We start from the raw sequence: 14046 nt of genomic DNA on the forward strand, positions 1-14046 counted from the left end.
GTAAATTTGGTTTGCAGAATATGCTAATGCAAAGATTTGGGAAATTGTTGTGTTTCGAAGGCATTTTAGAGGAAACTAATAAATTAACTAAAGAGATTATCACATATGAATGAGAAGATAGTCAAGAGAAAAATATTTCTTTTTTATAGCTCAAGGACTAAGATCTCAGAAATAGTAATTTCATAAATAGTAATAATTTCAGAAATAGTACTTTCATAAATTTCATGTGCTATGTATATTTTACAATTTTTAAAACTTAAAGACTTTCACTCATTATCACTTATACACTTATTTTTTTACAAAATCTAATTGCCCCAAATTTTCAACTTAACTAAGGATGCTCTGTTTTTTCTTTTTAAGTAGCATAAGGAATTGATGATAAGCCAATTAAAAGGCATTTTTCTTCTATTTAATTTGCTTTTTGAATCAGAAAACTCCCATTTGAACAACTTCAGTAGTTCAAATAAAAATTTAGCAGTGGCCCTCAAGTTAGTCCAATCAAGAAAGTAATTCAAACCCATCACAACCCCATTAGACTTTAACCAATAGAATATTTTCACCTATTACTTTTTTAATACTATATCTCAGGTCCAGACCTATATAGTTCAAAGTGAGAACACAGTTTTGAACTACATTATACCTACAAATTTTCTATGATGTTGGAAAAGACATACTGCAAGTAAATGTAGCATCAAAACAACAGATACACATAAAGAAACTTTTCTTCCAATTGAAAGGCAAAGCCTTACATATACATTTAGTTAACATTCAACTTTTCACTTGGGATCGGGTCTTCCGTACATTTTTGTGTTAGATTGTAAATGTTTAAATAAATCCCAATTCTAAGAAAGGCTGTAGGGAGCTGCAGGGCAGTGCCCACCCCCTCTCCATCAACTTATTCCTGTGTTTGGTGACCACTGTGCTTAAAATTCTTGTCATACAAAGGACAGATTAAGAAGCATAATGGTGTAAGTGGTCTGCTTAATATAATAATTCCTGCTACTCAGTGATGACCTACAATATCACTATTAGGTAGAGATTTCAAGATTCTATTGCCTTGTGCTAAAAGACAAGGCAGTAGGATTTCTAGAAAGTTTCCCAGAGTTCCAGAATATTGTCATTGGGAGGTCTTTAGAGGTGATCTTGAATGGCACACTGCATATAGGAATGACAGATATAATCACCCTGATGAAATGGACATCCTAGTCATCTAATGTTATTATATTTCCCAGTCACAAACGGATAACTCAGCCTGTAAAAGGAGCAGTTACACTGACCATAAGTTAATTCCCTACATACCCCTTGAGTTATAGCTTAAATTTTTTCAGGGAAATTAGTAAATTATGTCATCTAAGAAACTACAAACTAATTTAATGAGTAAGCACAACTTTGTGGAGAAACTATTTTGAAAAGAAATAAAAGAAAATTAACTTATAAAAATAATATTAATCATATATACTATTTATGGTAATATTTTCTATAAACAAATCTCAATAGCATATTAATTAATTTAATCATCATAAAACTCTTTATGAGAAGGTGATTTTATTGTGCTATTTTATAGATAGGGAAACAGAGATGAGAGATATTAGACCATCTGTCACATGTTGCTACTTTACTAATTAAAGAGTCACCTGGACTCCCTTTATTTTCAGTTGGGTGATCTATTTAAGCATTTGTGTAATATTTCTATTTATCTGAATTATTACTGCAGTGACTTAGAAAGGATGTAAACAAAGTATTATTGCTGATGTTTCCAATAAAGCCTGGATCCACGGAAATAAGATGAACAATGCTTTCCAGAGACAAATATTCCTAAGTGTATATTCAAGCACCGGTGACACATGGACTCTTCTGAGGCTGTTTGATCCACGAAAGGTGATGAGCTGGGAAAAAATACGTTTTGCCCAAACATCTCAGCTGATCAACTCTCCACCATTCCTATCCCCCATCATGACTTATGCTTATGCTTATGACAGATGCTTCTCTCTTTCATTTACGTACAATCGTTATCCTTGTTTCTACCCCCATTTCTGCCTCTGGTATTTTTCTTGCTTATTCCTAGCACTCAGCTCTAGCTTCTAGATGGCTTCTCTCCAGGTCATTTATTGACACTTCCCACCAGCAAACCCAGGGAGCCAGTGCTAATGAAATACAACATGTGTCCAGATGTAGTGAAAACCAAAATGCTTGCAAATACGCAATTCATAAAGCCACAGGGAAAAGAAATGTAGCAATGTTGGTAAATCTCCTGAATCTTCTGCTGACACTAGACAGTTTGGGGGAAGAATAAACCATCACAGGGACTGCTAAGATGAGCTCTCAGGTGTTTGGAGGTATATCTCAGAGAATCAGTTACACACAGCAGAATAGACAACATACAATTTATCTTCTGTCCAGAAACCTTTGCAAACTGAATGTGTTACAGTAAGTTGGTGAACCAAATTGGAATGGATTTCCTTTTGTCCAGTATCTATCACTTCTATATCTTCCCCTCATTCACAGATGCCCGGATATTTGCAATCTCTGCTCTCTGCTAACGATAATTTAAAAGACAAAATAACTCCGCTTTCTCACTAGATTCTAAAAGTTAATGGATACAACAAGTTCTGTCTTATGAGGTTACACACTTGAAAGAAAATGGGGATGATATTTATAAATCAATCATCATGAGTAATAACTAACTCTCTTCCTCCCCTAAAAACCTTTTATTCCTGTTATTAATCAAGTCCATCTAAAAAGCATGAAATATCATTTGGAACTATAATTAAAATATTACTATTTCAAATCCAGAACAAAAGAAGATATAAGATTTGGTAATATACTTCCTGAAACTCAATCAAGATAATATGTATTCCTTTTTTTTTTTTTTATCTTTCTTATTGGGGAGTTAAAGAGGAAAAGCAAACCATTACTGACCCAAGGTAGATAATTATTGTAAATTTAGACTTAATATACCTTAAGTTCAAAATGTAACAGGTATTTCTATCTTGAGAAGGGAACTAAGTAGACTAGGAACCTGGGGAAAAACAGTGATTTATATTTTGCTTTTGCCTGTAAACTCTTCAAATATCCTTGTTTTAGTTTCTCTGATAATAAAAATTCATTACTTAATGAACACCCTCATATTTTCTTAGTTACCACATGGCAAATGAAAAGAAAATAGAACTAAAATTTGAAAGTTTCTTATGAAAACTGCAACTGGAAATTTGTGTACAAAGGAAGACAGGGCAAATCCTTCATATAATCAAGGTAGGAAATATGCATTTCATATTTGTTTTTTAATTCATTTCACCTTTGCTTTCTAATCTCATGTCCAAATGCTTGCAATTCCATGCAATATTTTAATTATGAATTGCCATCTGTCCACATAGTTAAGTTCGGGAGCAGAATTATCTGGATAACTATACCTCTTTCCTTTCCTTTTCTATAAAGCAACAATTAACCCTCAACTCTAAACCTCACTCATGCCAGTCATGTGCAACCATGATGGATTTGGGTAAACATACCATTAGTAGTGATGGACACAGATTCACTGGCTCAAATTCTCAAACTTAACTCTAAATTTTGAAGCATTTAAAAGATCACATTATCAACCTAATAGTAAAAAAGAGCTAATTATGGTATTCATACAGAAAGAAAATGAACAGTGAGGTATGTAAATGAAACATCTTAGTGATACCATTAATGGAAATATCTTTATGAAATGCAGAGAGTTAGCATTGTAATGCCTGAAATATTTGTATTCTGAAGGATTTTTAAAATACAATATAAATAAATGCTTTCAGGTTTTGCTATCAGTGAACCAGAAAATAAGATAATATTTCCGATTCATTTTGTGCATTATTTGTATGACTGATTGAAGCTTGGGCATATTAAAATGTTCGATAGGTAAATATTTTATCTTTGTAGTTTATAAATAAATGACCCAATGTTTGGTTTTAATTTGCATTTTTTAACTAGAGACTTAAGTGTACTCATAGTGAAATATTACGAAATACAAAGCTCAGCCACACTGAATTATGTGTATGTCTATATTTTTAAACTACTTTCTGACTTGAAATTGTATTGATCCTAGCAAACAAGAGGCATTATCTTGAAGTTAATTTCAGTTTTAAAAGAATTTGTATCTCTGTGGAGGGGGGTGGAGAAAGATTTTAAGAAGGCATGGGAAATGGCAAGCAATGAGGTGAGATGAAAGGGACTGTGTCCACTTTATTTATTTGCACAGCTTGGATTCACCATGAAAACATTTCACTTTGCTTTTTTCCCACATCCAATGTAGAAACAGGTTCAAGAGGAATTTGTAGACACAAAGAGAATTGACAGTCCTTAGAATAGAAACCAATATGTTCCTACTTAATAATCCCAACCCCTGGCCTATTTGAAATGGCCTGCAATCAACTTTCTTTAGCCCGATTTGTAGTTTCCATTTATCTCTTCCAAATCTTGCATGGTTAATGGTCTATTTAAGATTTGCAAGGCCGATGAGAATTTGTCACATAGGCCTGTCTGTTTATAACACCTAGTCAATCACAGGATAGATCCATCCAGTCAGTGGTACAGAAGCCATCTAAGCTATTCTTAGCTTTTTTCACTGTATCTTAATGGAAACCTTTTGCACCACAGTGATTAAACAATTCAAATTATGGGTCTCTGAACTGACTTCTTTTCTTTTTCCACTGTACCTATCCTAGTTTGGGCACTCAAGAAAAATTATTGAAAATCTGCTATCTGGTTTCCCTGCCTTTACCCAACTCCTTCTCCAGCCCTCTACCATCAGATCAGGCTGGATCTTCTCTAAGAAATTCAGTGCTTGCAAGATATCCAAATTCCTAATGTTCAACGTATATAGCTCTGGCCATCTTCTTTGGATTCTTGTCCCAATCTTCCATTCAAGATAAACTGATTAACTTGACAGCCCTCCAAGCATACTCCATGTGGGCTCAGCACTGTCACTTGGCTCAGAGTCCCCTTGTCTGGAATGTCCCTTCCTACTTCACCTTTGAGCAAACTGTTTCTTTGCCTACTAAAATTTTATCTTCCTTTAGACCAAGACCAAAGGTTAGCTCTTTCACAAACCTACTAATTGGTCCAACAAGAATCATCTCTTTTTCAAGCAAGTTCCTGCTCCGAAGGCACTTAGAGTCTCCCTTCTCTTAATGTTTATTCATGTCTTACCACCCCCTCTTCTTAGATTCTAAGCTCCTGTGCAGGAACCAGAGCTTATCTTTCGTAGTGTACAGCAAAGCTTCTTGTACAGTATCTCTTACAGGGCTCAATCAATATTGATTGAATGAATGAACAATGGAAGAACAAGCAAGCTATTTATTAATCTGAAAACTTGTACATGAGACTCTGGTTTCCTTTTGAAGAAACTTGGATCCGTGTCTAAGTTATTTCAGCTATGCCTCTTTAATGAGGTATAGAGATTTATATACGCAAGTTCTATGCTAGCATACTTTTAGAGGAAAAACGGTGTCTTTGTATCAGCATTTTCTCCAAAAAAGACAGAGATTATTCAAGACAGAGATCATTCAAGTCAGGTTTATCACTATTTGGAGAATCTTTTAGAAGGAAAATGTCACTTAGAAGCAGTAAAGATGACAGAGACATCTGCTTGATCTGCTAGGTTTGTTACCAACCACTCTCCACTAAGACAAATCATCATTCACAGCAGCTGAATCACTGACATGAGGTTCAAAGCTAAAACAATTTGAGAAATTGAAAATGCAACTTTTTTTTTAACCATCGTGTGTACAGATTTTAAACACACAATTAATAACTCACTTTTTAAAATGCAATGGAACACTGATAACTTAAACATCAGAAAACAATAATTGTCTGTGCTTTATCAACAAACACACAGTGAACCAAAAAGACATAGTAGTCCTTTTTTCCACACAAAATTTAATTGTTTCACAAAGTCCTCTGTTGGACTTAGTAATTTGTACCTGAAGCTTCATTTTTTTTCCTCCTTGTTTTGTAAGAGCAGAATAACCACAACCTTGCATACAAACTATTCCTATATCCTTCTATACCAATTCCAATTTTTTTCCACTTTAAGGTATTACAAAAGTATCTAGATTCTTTTTTGAATTATTTATTTACTTATTTTTAGTACTGGTGATTGAACCCAGAGCTTCATACATGCAGGATAAGAGCTCTATCACTGAGGTACATTCCCATTCCTCATTTATTTTTATTTTGAGATGGGGTCTCCATAAGTGGCCAAGTTGTCCAGGTTGGTCTTGAACTTGAGATTCTTCTGCCTTAGCCTCCCAACTAGCTGCCATTATAGGCATAGATCACCCATCTGGCTTAGATTCATCTTCTTAATGTTTATTATTTACCTAATTAAGAATTAATGACTGAAACTAACCCTTAAAGCTTTATGTAAAATTGTCCCAATCTTCTTCTAATACTAATATGCCTCTTTCTTTTGCATGAACATTTCTCTGACTTCACTCAAACGCATTCATTTATTATCTCAAATATAATTTCTCCATTTCCTCTTCTGTATATTTAATCAGGATGCTTTCCCCAGGACCTATTCTTCCTTCTTTATAAAACCGTAGAGATTGTGGGACAGCCTCCAAGAAATAATTTAAATAATTATAATAATATAATATAATAATATAATTATAATAATAATTTAAATAATTTCTTCTCCATAAAGTCTTAAGTGAGTGTCACAGATGTTTGAACTTGAACATTCCTGGAAACTTCTATCTCATCCTTTTGTGTTTTCTAGAGCGTTCCCACATTTGGCTTCACCTTTTATAACTGTATGAAAGGCTACGTGTTTCTAAGCATAAGGAGCTTAATGTGCCTTCGTTCAAAGAAGGTGCTCAAAAAACTTTTGCTTTTAGTATTTCTGATTATAAATCTCTTTTGTCTGAATCCTATATACCTGATAAGTCGAGATTTTATATTAAAATATGGCAGGAATAATCAACATGGTTTCCATACCATTCAGAAGACCAGTGAGGAGACCCAGTGAAAGAAGGAGACTCAGGTTTCTGGTGCTTTTGGTGTGGACAGTCATAGCCTTTCCAATATGCCTTTGAATTTCTTTTTGCTCTCTTCTTTCCCTACTGTTCAATTTTTGTTATTGTTGCTTTTAACTCATTCTTCTACTTTCTTTCCCCTCTGTCTAGGCCTATCGGGATGTTCTCTGGCATTTTCCTTGCCTCTGTTTAGTAGCACTTCAGGATCAACATACCTCTAACTTCTGGGATATAGCATGAAACAATGATAATTGCTTTGCTAAGACACTGCTAACCTTTAAATGAACTTCCACATCTTGGAGAAAAGCAAAATTTTAAAATTTCAAACTGGGTTTCAGTGTTTGTTTTTAAGACTCAAACAAGTTGTCAGTCAACAAAGGTGACATTAAGGGGGCAAAAACCCCACTCAAGCTAATATGCATGTGGTTGTGTGTATGTGAGGATACCCACATCTATCAACTACGTACATTAAGAGAAAATAAAAATATATACCAACTCCCATAAGCACTCTACTCCAATTTTTGCCATTTGTATAGACTTATCAGATTAAGAAGTGAATTAAAATTTTAAAAGAAAGCCCAGGAGAATCTAAGCTGAACATTATGCTAACTATGCTTACTTTCTGCTAGAAGATTTTTCCAAAAGCTATATTCCCTTAGCTTATACTTATACTCATGACTTTTTGCCACAAGACAATGGTTTTCCTAATAAATATCACTCTTGAAATATGGGATAAATTCAAAGTAATGACTGTAGTGAAACTGTAGATTATTTAAGGTGAATGGGTAGAAAACCACTTACCCCCAGTTGCCACAGTGATTTCACGTAGGAAATGGCCATAAAATGGAAAATCGAAGGACAGATTCACTCTCTGCAAGGAACAACACCAGAGAAGAAAATCAATAATGTGCAGAATAGTAAACATAAAATGAAGAGCCTTTCACTTAAAAAAAAAACAACTGGTGCTTCAACTTTCCCCCATTATTATTGTAGTTGACCTTTAAAAACTGAGTCCTAGATGGTACTCAAGAATATTTTCCCTGATAATTGTTTGAAGTATGTGAAAAGAATAAAGTTTTGCTGTTATGCTCTGTTGACCTAGTCCTAACTCACAAAGACTATCTGTAAGTTTAAATTCTACATCAGGCTATTCTTTCTACCATCACCACTGCTTTTAGTTGTCTACTGAACACTGAGTTCTATCATCCTGTTTGGGGTTTCTTTAGAGTTTGCCTAGTTCCTACAAAATAGTGGAGTATGTTATATGTCAAGACTCACTGAAAGATGATCAAAAGATTTTATCTTACATTGTTATATATTCGATTTGTTTTCTGTACATCTTATAACAAAAGGCAGTTTTACAGGAGAAAATATCTTGTACCTACAGATATAGACCTGGAGACATATTTTTTTGCCGTGCTGGGGATCGAACCCAGGGCCTTGTGCATGCAAGGCAAGCACTCTACCTACTGAGCTATCTTCCCAGCCCACAATTTTGGTTTTTAATTATGAGTTCTCCAGATTTAGTGTATTTTGTCCATTTTGAAAAAGCACAAAGTTGTAGGATAAATAACCCTGGTTACTAGAGAGATATTTTTACTTGGTATAAGGGAATACTGGAACATCTAAGGAAGCTTATTCATAAATTATGCCCTTCTTTTTTCTAAAAAGGGGCCTGAAGCTTGGGATCTTAGTTGCTAAAAGAGAACACACACACACACACACATACACACACACACACACACACACACACGAATGTTTTAAAAAATAACTTACATAAAAATTAAAAACCACAACAAAACAAAACAAAGATCCTAGCTTTGCAGTATGCTTGAAATGATAATTAATAAAGTAGCTATATTATCGCTAGCCAAGAAATAAGAAAAACACTGAAATACAAGATGATCACCTAAAATAAAATCCAAAGAAAAAGTAATTAACTAGTTTAGAGCCCAACAGCAACTGCAATCTACCTACAGCTTTTATGTTAAAATTCCACAATTTCTACATTATGTCTCTCACAATATTCAAATAAAAAAATAGAAAAGTATATCTGTTGGAAGTTAGCTGTTTTCCATTTTCCATTTTGCAAATGATTGCTTTTATAAATCCATCAAAGATTTCTAATGACTTGGCGTGAAATTAATCATTCAAAATTTACAGTGACTTTCAATTAGGTTTTCTTTCCTTTTTTAATGAAAGCCACATCTTCATAAAAGGTTTCTTTTGTGCTGACTAATGGGGACAACAAAACCCATTTTCACTGCGGTACCTGAAAAGAGTGGCCACTAATAACACGGAGATGAAAGCCACAATGGAAAAATCATTCATCTCAAAGAAGACGTCGGAAATAATCTCAGACAGGCGCTTGCTGTGGCACGTGGTTTGCCTTCATTCCAATTTGCTTCCATGCTCATCAGTAAACTTCAGTTAAATTTACACCCTGAAGCATTCTCACTGCTGGAAATGGTTTGCTTTAAATATCTGCCATTAACAACCTCTATCAAGTACCACCAAGAATGAACTAGAGGGATGTGACCCGAGTTTTCTTAGCAGCTGCAACTATTTAGATGTTTGGAATTAGATGAAGATACATAAATATGGACATAATCAAAGACATTTTCTTGAGAAACAAATAGATCCTCATAGAAAATTTACGAAGAGCAACATGAATGATGGAAATGCTTCTCTGTTCAAGTGGGCAGTTTACCTTAATTATTCCCACAACCTGCTTCACACTGACACAGAACAGCAATGGCAATTTAGGAAGATGCTATCTTCTAAATGGTTGTGAAATCCATGCATTTCCCTTCAGTCACTGTTGACACTCTTCCCCCTGTAGAGGTACTATATGGTAGTTATTTCCTCATAGGTTGCCTGGCTTCCGTTCTGCTAAGTCACACTGTCTAGCATATCACTGCCCCTGTTCATATCATTCAGTCTAGAATCCCATTGTTGCTGGTCATGATATCAACATAGGGAAAATGAGTTCTAAGACCCACCATTAACTGGCCCCTGCCACTTTGAAACTTCGTCTTTTATACTGTCTGCTCCAGCCAGTCGTAAAGAGCATCTTTGAGTTCTTGCATCTGCCACTCTTAACTTTTAGCTCTTGTACTTCCTCATGACTTCCATTCTCACTGGAATAGTCCCTCAACCTTGGCCTGTCATGGCTTCCATGCTCTTCAAGGCTTGGCTTAGTTTGGGTTACCTTCCAAACCAACCCAGATAGAAGAATTTAGGGAAAATGGTTTATTTAGAATATAATCCTAGAAGGCATTTGCTAAAGGATGTGGGAAAGGAGACAAAGAGAAGAGTTAAATAAATAACAGGATGCGTTATCATTATAGCCCCTTGGGAATCAATCCCTGTGGATGCATTAAGAAACAGCAGAGAAAACAACTTGAGATTGGAAATTGCTAGTATATTACAAACAGCCTCCCACAGTTTCAGTATGGGGTAAGCATCAACAGGGGCAGTAAATGTGAGATCTCAGGCCTCTACCTCAACTTTTTAGCTCAAGACACATGTTCTCTCACCTCGCATTCTCAACATACACGTATACACAAAACACTGCATTAAGCTCATCATATAATCACTTCCAAGGGAAAATTACTCAGAATGAGTGGTTAAGAATGACTGCAGAGAAACTAGAATTTGCACCTCAGTGTGACAGATAACAAAAGCAATGCTTTTCATTACTGAGATAATAAAACAAAGTGATGGGTCACATGTAAAGATAATATTTGGAAAGTTGCTATATCACCCAAAAGTATGCACATATACACATATAACACAGTGAAGCACTTTGAAACTAAATGTTTACATATTCAACATAATTACCTCTGAACAACTGGATCAGTACTTTGCCTCAGTGCGGCATGGAAAATGTGTAAGGGGAACATGAAGGCGTGTTCTATTTGTTTGTTCATTTGTCCAGTTACTGAACAACCGTTCATTCATCACCTTATACACACCAGGCACCAAGTCTGGCACTTTGTGGAGAACTGGGGTAAGTTCCACTGGAATTCCTCAGTGATGGGAAAGTGCATCATTAACAATACAAACATGCAGGGGAAGAGTAAGAATGATAGAAGACAATGGCCCAGAGCACACAGCACTGGAATAGATTTTTTAGAAGAAACTATTGGAAGTGGAGTGGAAGGGACAAGTCAAAATACATCAGGTAAAACTGAAAGGCCTCTTGGTTATTGGACATATAGGTTTGGATTGAATGGGGAGAATCTAGAATAAAGCAGACTTCTAGCTGGTTGACTATGAACCATATTCCCACCAGCTGTGATAGGAACTACAGAAAAAGAGCTATTTGATTAGTTTTGAGAAACTTGCTGTGTTTTTAATTAGTTACATTTCCTTTAATTACATAGTAAAAATAATTAAAAATGACCCCACACTGTCCAGGAAACAAATAACTCTTCTACAACTAAAGAGGTTAACAGAGTCTTGGACATTGTCACCAAAAGTGCAAATAAAGAGATATCACACAGAAACTATGGCATAATTACTCTGCTGTGGATATATCCTACCTTGAACCCCTTAGGAAATGTTTAATGCTAAAGAAATAAGAAGTTCAGGAAAGTGGTCATGTGAAGGCTCAATGAACTTATTAATAATCTGAGTAAATTATAAAATAAAAGTTCAAAAGTGCATGATGTGCAAGGTTGAGAAGTGAAATTTTAAATCTCATGAATGATACAATAAAAGTAACTGAAATGGTTACCTAGTTTCTAATGTTCTAAAGAAAGTTGTTAACTATTGGATAAGGGGGTTGGTAATTTTGTGATAAACAAAAGAAGCACTACTTTTTCACATGGTACAGGCTAAATTTAGGAAATATGTTTTGACATATAGAATCTCTGTAGAATGTAGAGAGTCCAGGTGGCTTGGTGTGAATTCATGGCAGTTATAGCCATACGTGATTGTGGCCTTTAAAACCAGATGGTGCTTCCACAAAAATGTCCCCTTGAACTTTCTCTTGGCCACAGATGATCATGTTGGGGACCATACACCTAGATTTCTACGTGTTTCTGCATCCTCTTGTCTCTTTTATGTATTTTTTGATACCTACTGCTATCCATTTTTAGACTAATTATTATAATCTCCACTAATCTTTTTAATAACATGAAAATCATAATCCTAATCATACCCTCTTCTCATTTAACTTCTTTGCTTATTTCTCAGCAGTCTTACAAAGGCAAATTAAACCAAAGCTTGCTAAACTTTCAAGATAGAAACCTCTTAGTAAGAGCTAAGAATCTAGAGTGGCCATATTTATAATCTTCAAAATCCATTTCCATTTTTGTTTTAAGACCAAATAAAAGCTCAAAGTATAATAGTATTATGTATAGTAGTTGGTCCAAGTTTCTTTATTTCATCTATTTAAGGCATGATCCTGCTAAAATAGCTACTGGGCAGAAAATTTGTGGTAACAAAGGTTTTCATAATTGCTGATTTCATGGGTTCATGATAGCAAAAGATCTAAAGAATAAAGGGGTTATGAATACCCCTTTATTAGTGGATTAGTCATTAATTTTTGCAAACTTAGGTAATAGTCTATATTTATTCATTCAAATAATATTGTATTTGAGGGACACATGTCTATCTCTTGAAAGAGTCAAAATAGGTGTGACATTAATAACTGTGTTTTCTACCTAGAACCCTTAATATTGTCAGTCCTTCATGTTTGTGATCCTAGTAGACAATGTTTCTTACCCTGCTTTCTCCAAATTTTTCTTAAAATGTAGTAATAATGAAACAATTAGAAAGCACACAAATGTGAAGGCCAATACCACAAAAACAGAAAATCTGAGCAAAGAAAGGGGCAGTTTTCTCAAATAAAAAACAGAGTCAGCCGGGCATGATGGCTCACACCTGAAATCTTCAGCAGCTCAGGAGGCTGAGGCAGGAAGATCTCCAGTTCAAAGCCAGCCTCAGCAACTTAGTGAGGCCCTAAGCAACTTAGCGAGATCCTGTCTCTAAATAAAAACATAAAAAGGACTGGGGATGTAGCTCAGTGGTTAAGCATCCCTCAGTTCAATCCCTGGTATCCCCTCAAAACAAACAAACAAACAAACAAACAAACAAACAAACAAAAACAAAACCAAAATAAACAACACAACAACCAACCAAAGAAACAAACAAAAAACAGAGTCCCAGAAACTAACAGAGCACAGCACAGGCAGAGCCATGTCATTTGGGAGCCACCTGAGCCTGGTGGTAAAGTGGACACTCCTCAACAATGACTGCCTAGCCTCCATTACTTTTTTGGGGGTGAGGATGGGGGTGGTACCAAGGATTGAACTCAGGGGTACTCACCCCTGAGTCACATCCCCAGCCATATTTTGTATTTTATTTAGAGACAGGGTCTCACTGAGTTGCTTAGTGAGGCTGGCTTCTGAAAACTCAGTCCCCCTGTCTCAGCCTCCCGAGCTGCTGAGATTACAGGCTTCCATTTCTGCAAGGGCAGAGCCGGGATTCTATCTTTCAAACTTCAGAACCCATTTATTTTCTTTTCAAAATTTCTCATTGGTAATTGCTTTTCTTTCTATCAAGAAAAATAACTGAAATAACTTCACATTAAAAGTAATGTAAATTTAAAGATAGTAGAATGTATGCAGTCATGTGCTGCCTTTATTTCACCAACAGACCACAGATACAATGGTGGTCCCCTAAGATTAAGCCATCTTGGTTTGTTGTAAATACACTACAATGCTGGCACAACAACAAAATTATCTGAGGACACATTTCACAGAATACTTCCGTTTGTTCAGTGATATATGACTGTGTAGACACATGGATGGGAAAAATTTAAATTGGCAGGTTTCTAAAACCAGCAAATATTAGAAAGACAGTGGCACACACCTGTAATCCCAGAGGCTCAGGAGGCTGAGGCAGGAGGATCCTGAGTTCAAAGCCAGCTTCAGCAAAGGTGAGGTGCTAAGCAACTCAGTGAGACCCTGTCTCTAAATAAAATACAAAATAGGGCTGAGGGTGTGGCTCAGTGGTCAAGTGCCCC

The 14046-nt window shown here is 35.5% G+C and overlaps 1 protein-coding gene across 2 annotated transcripts in view; it reads right to left on the reverse strand.

Annotated features, from left to right (window-relative positions):
• Plxdc2 (plexin domain containing 2) overlaps positions 1-14046 on the reverse strand; it is a 415814-nt gene that overhangs the window by 191941 nt on the left and 209827 nt on the right. For both annotated transcript variants that reach the window (XM_047520000.1, XM_047519999.1), the window contains one exon: positions 7812-7881. In XM_047520000.1, coding sequence (XP_047375956.1) covers positions 7812-7881 — 70 coding nt within the window. The remainder of the gene's footprint in view (positions 1-7811; positions 7882-14046) is intronic.

Source organism: Sciurus carolinensis, chromosome 12 (assembly GCF_902686445.1).
Source record: "Sciurus carolinensis chromosome 12, mSciCar1.2, whole genome shotgun sequence".
Classification (NCBI taxonomy): Eukaryota; Metazoa; Chordata; class Mammalia; order Rodentia; family Sciuridae; genus Sciurus; species Sciurus carolinensis.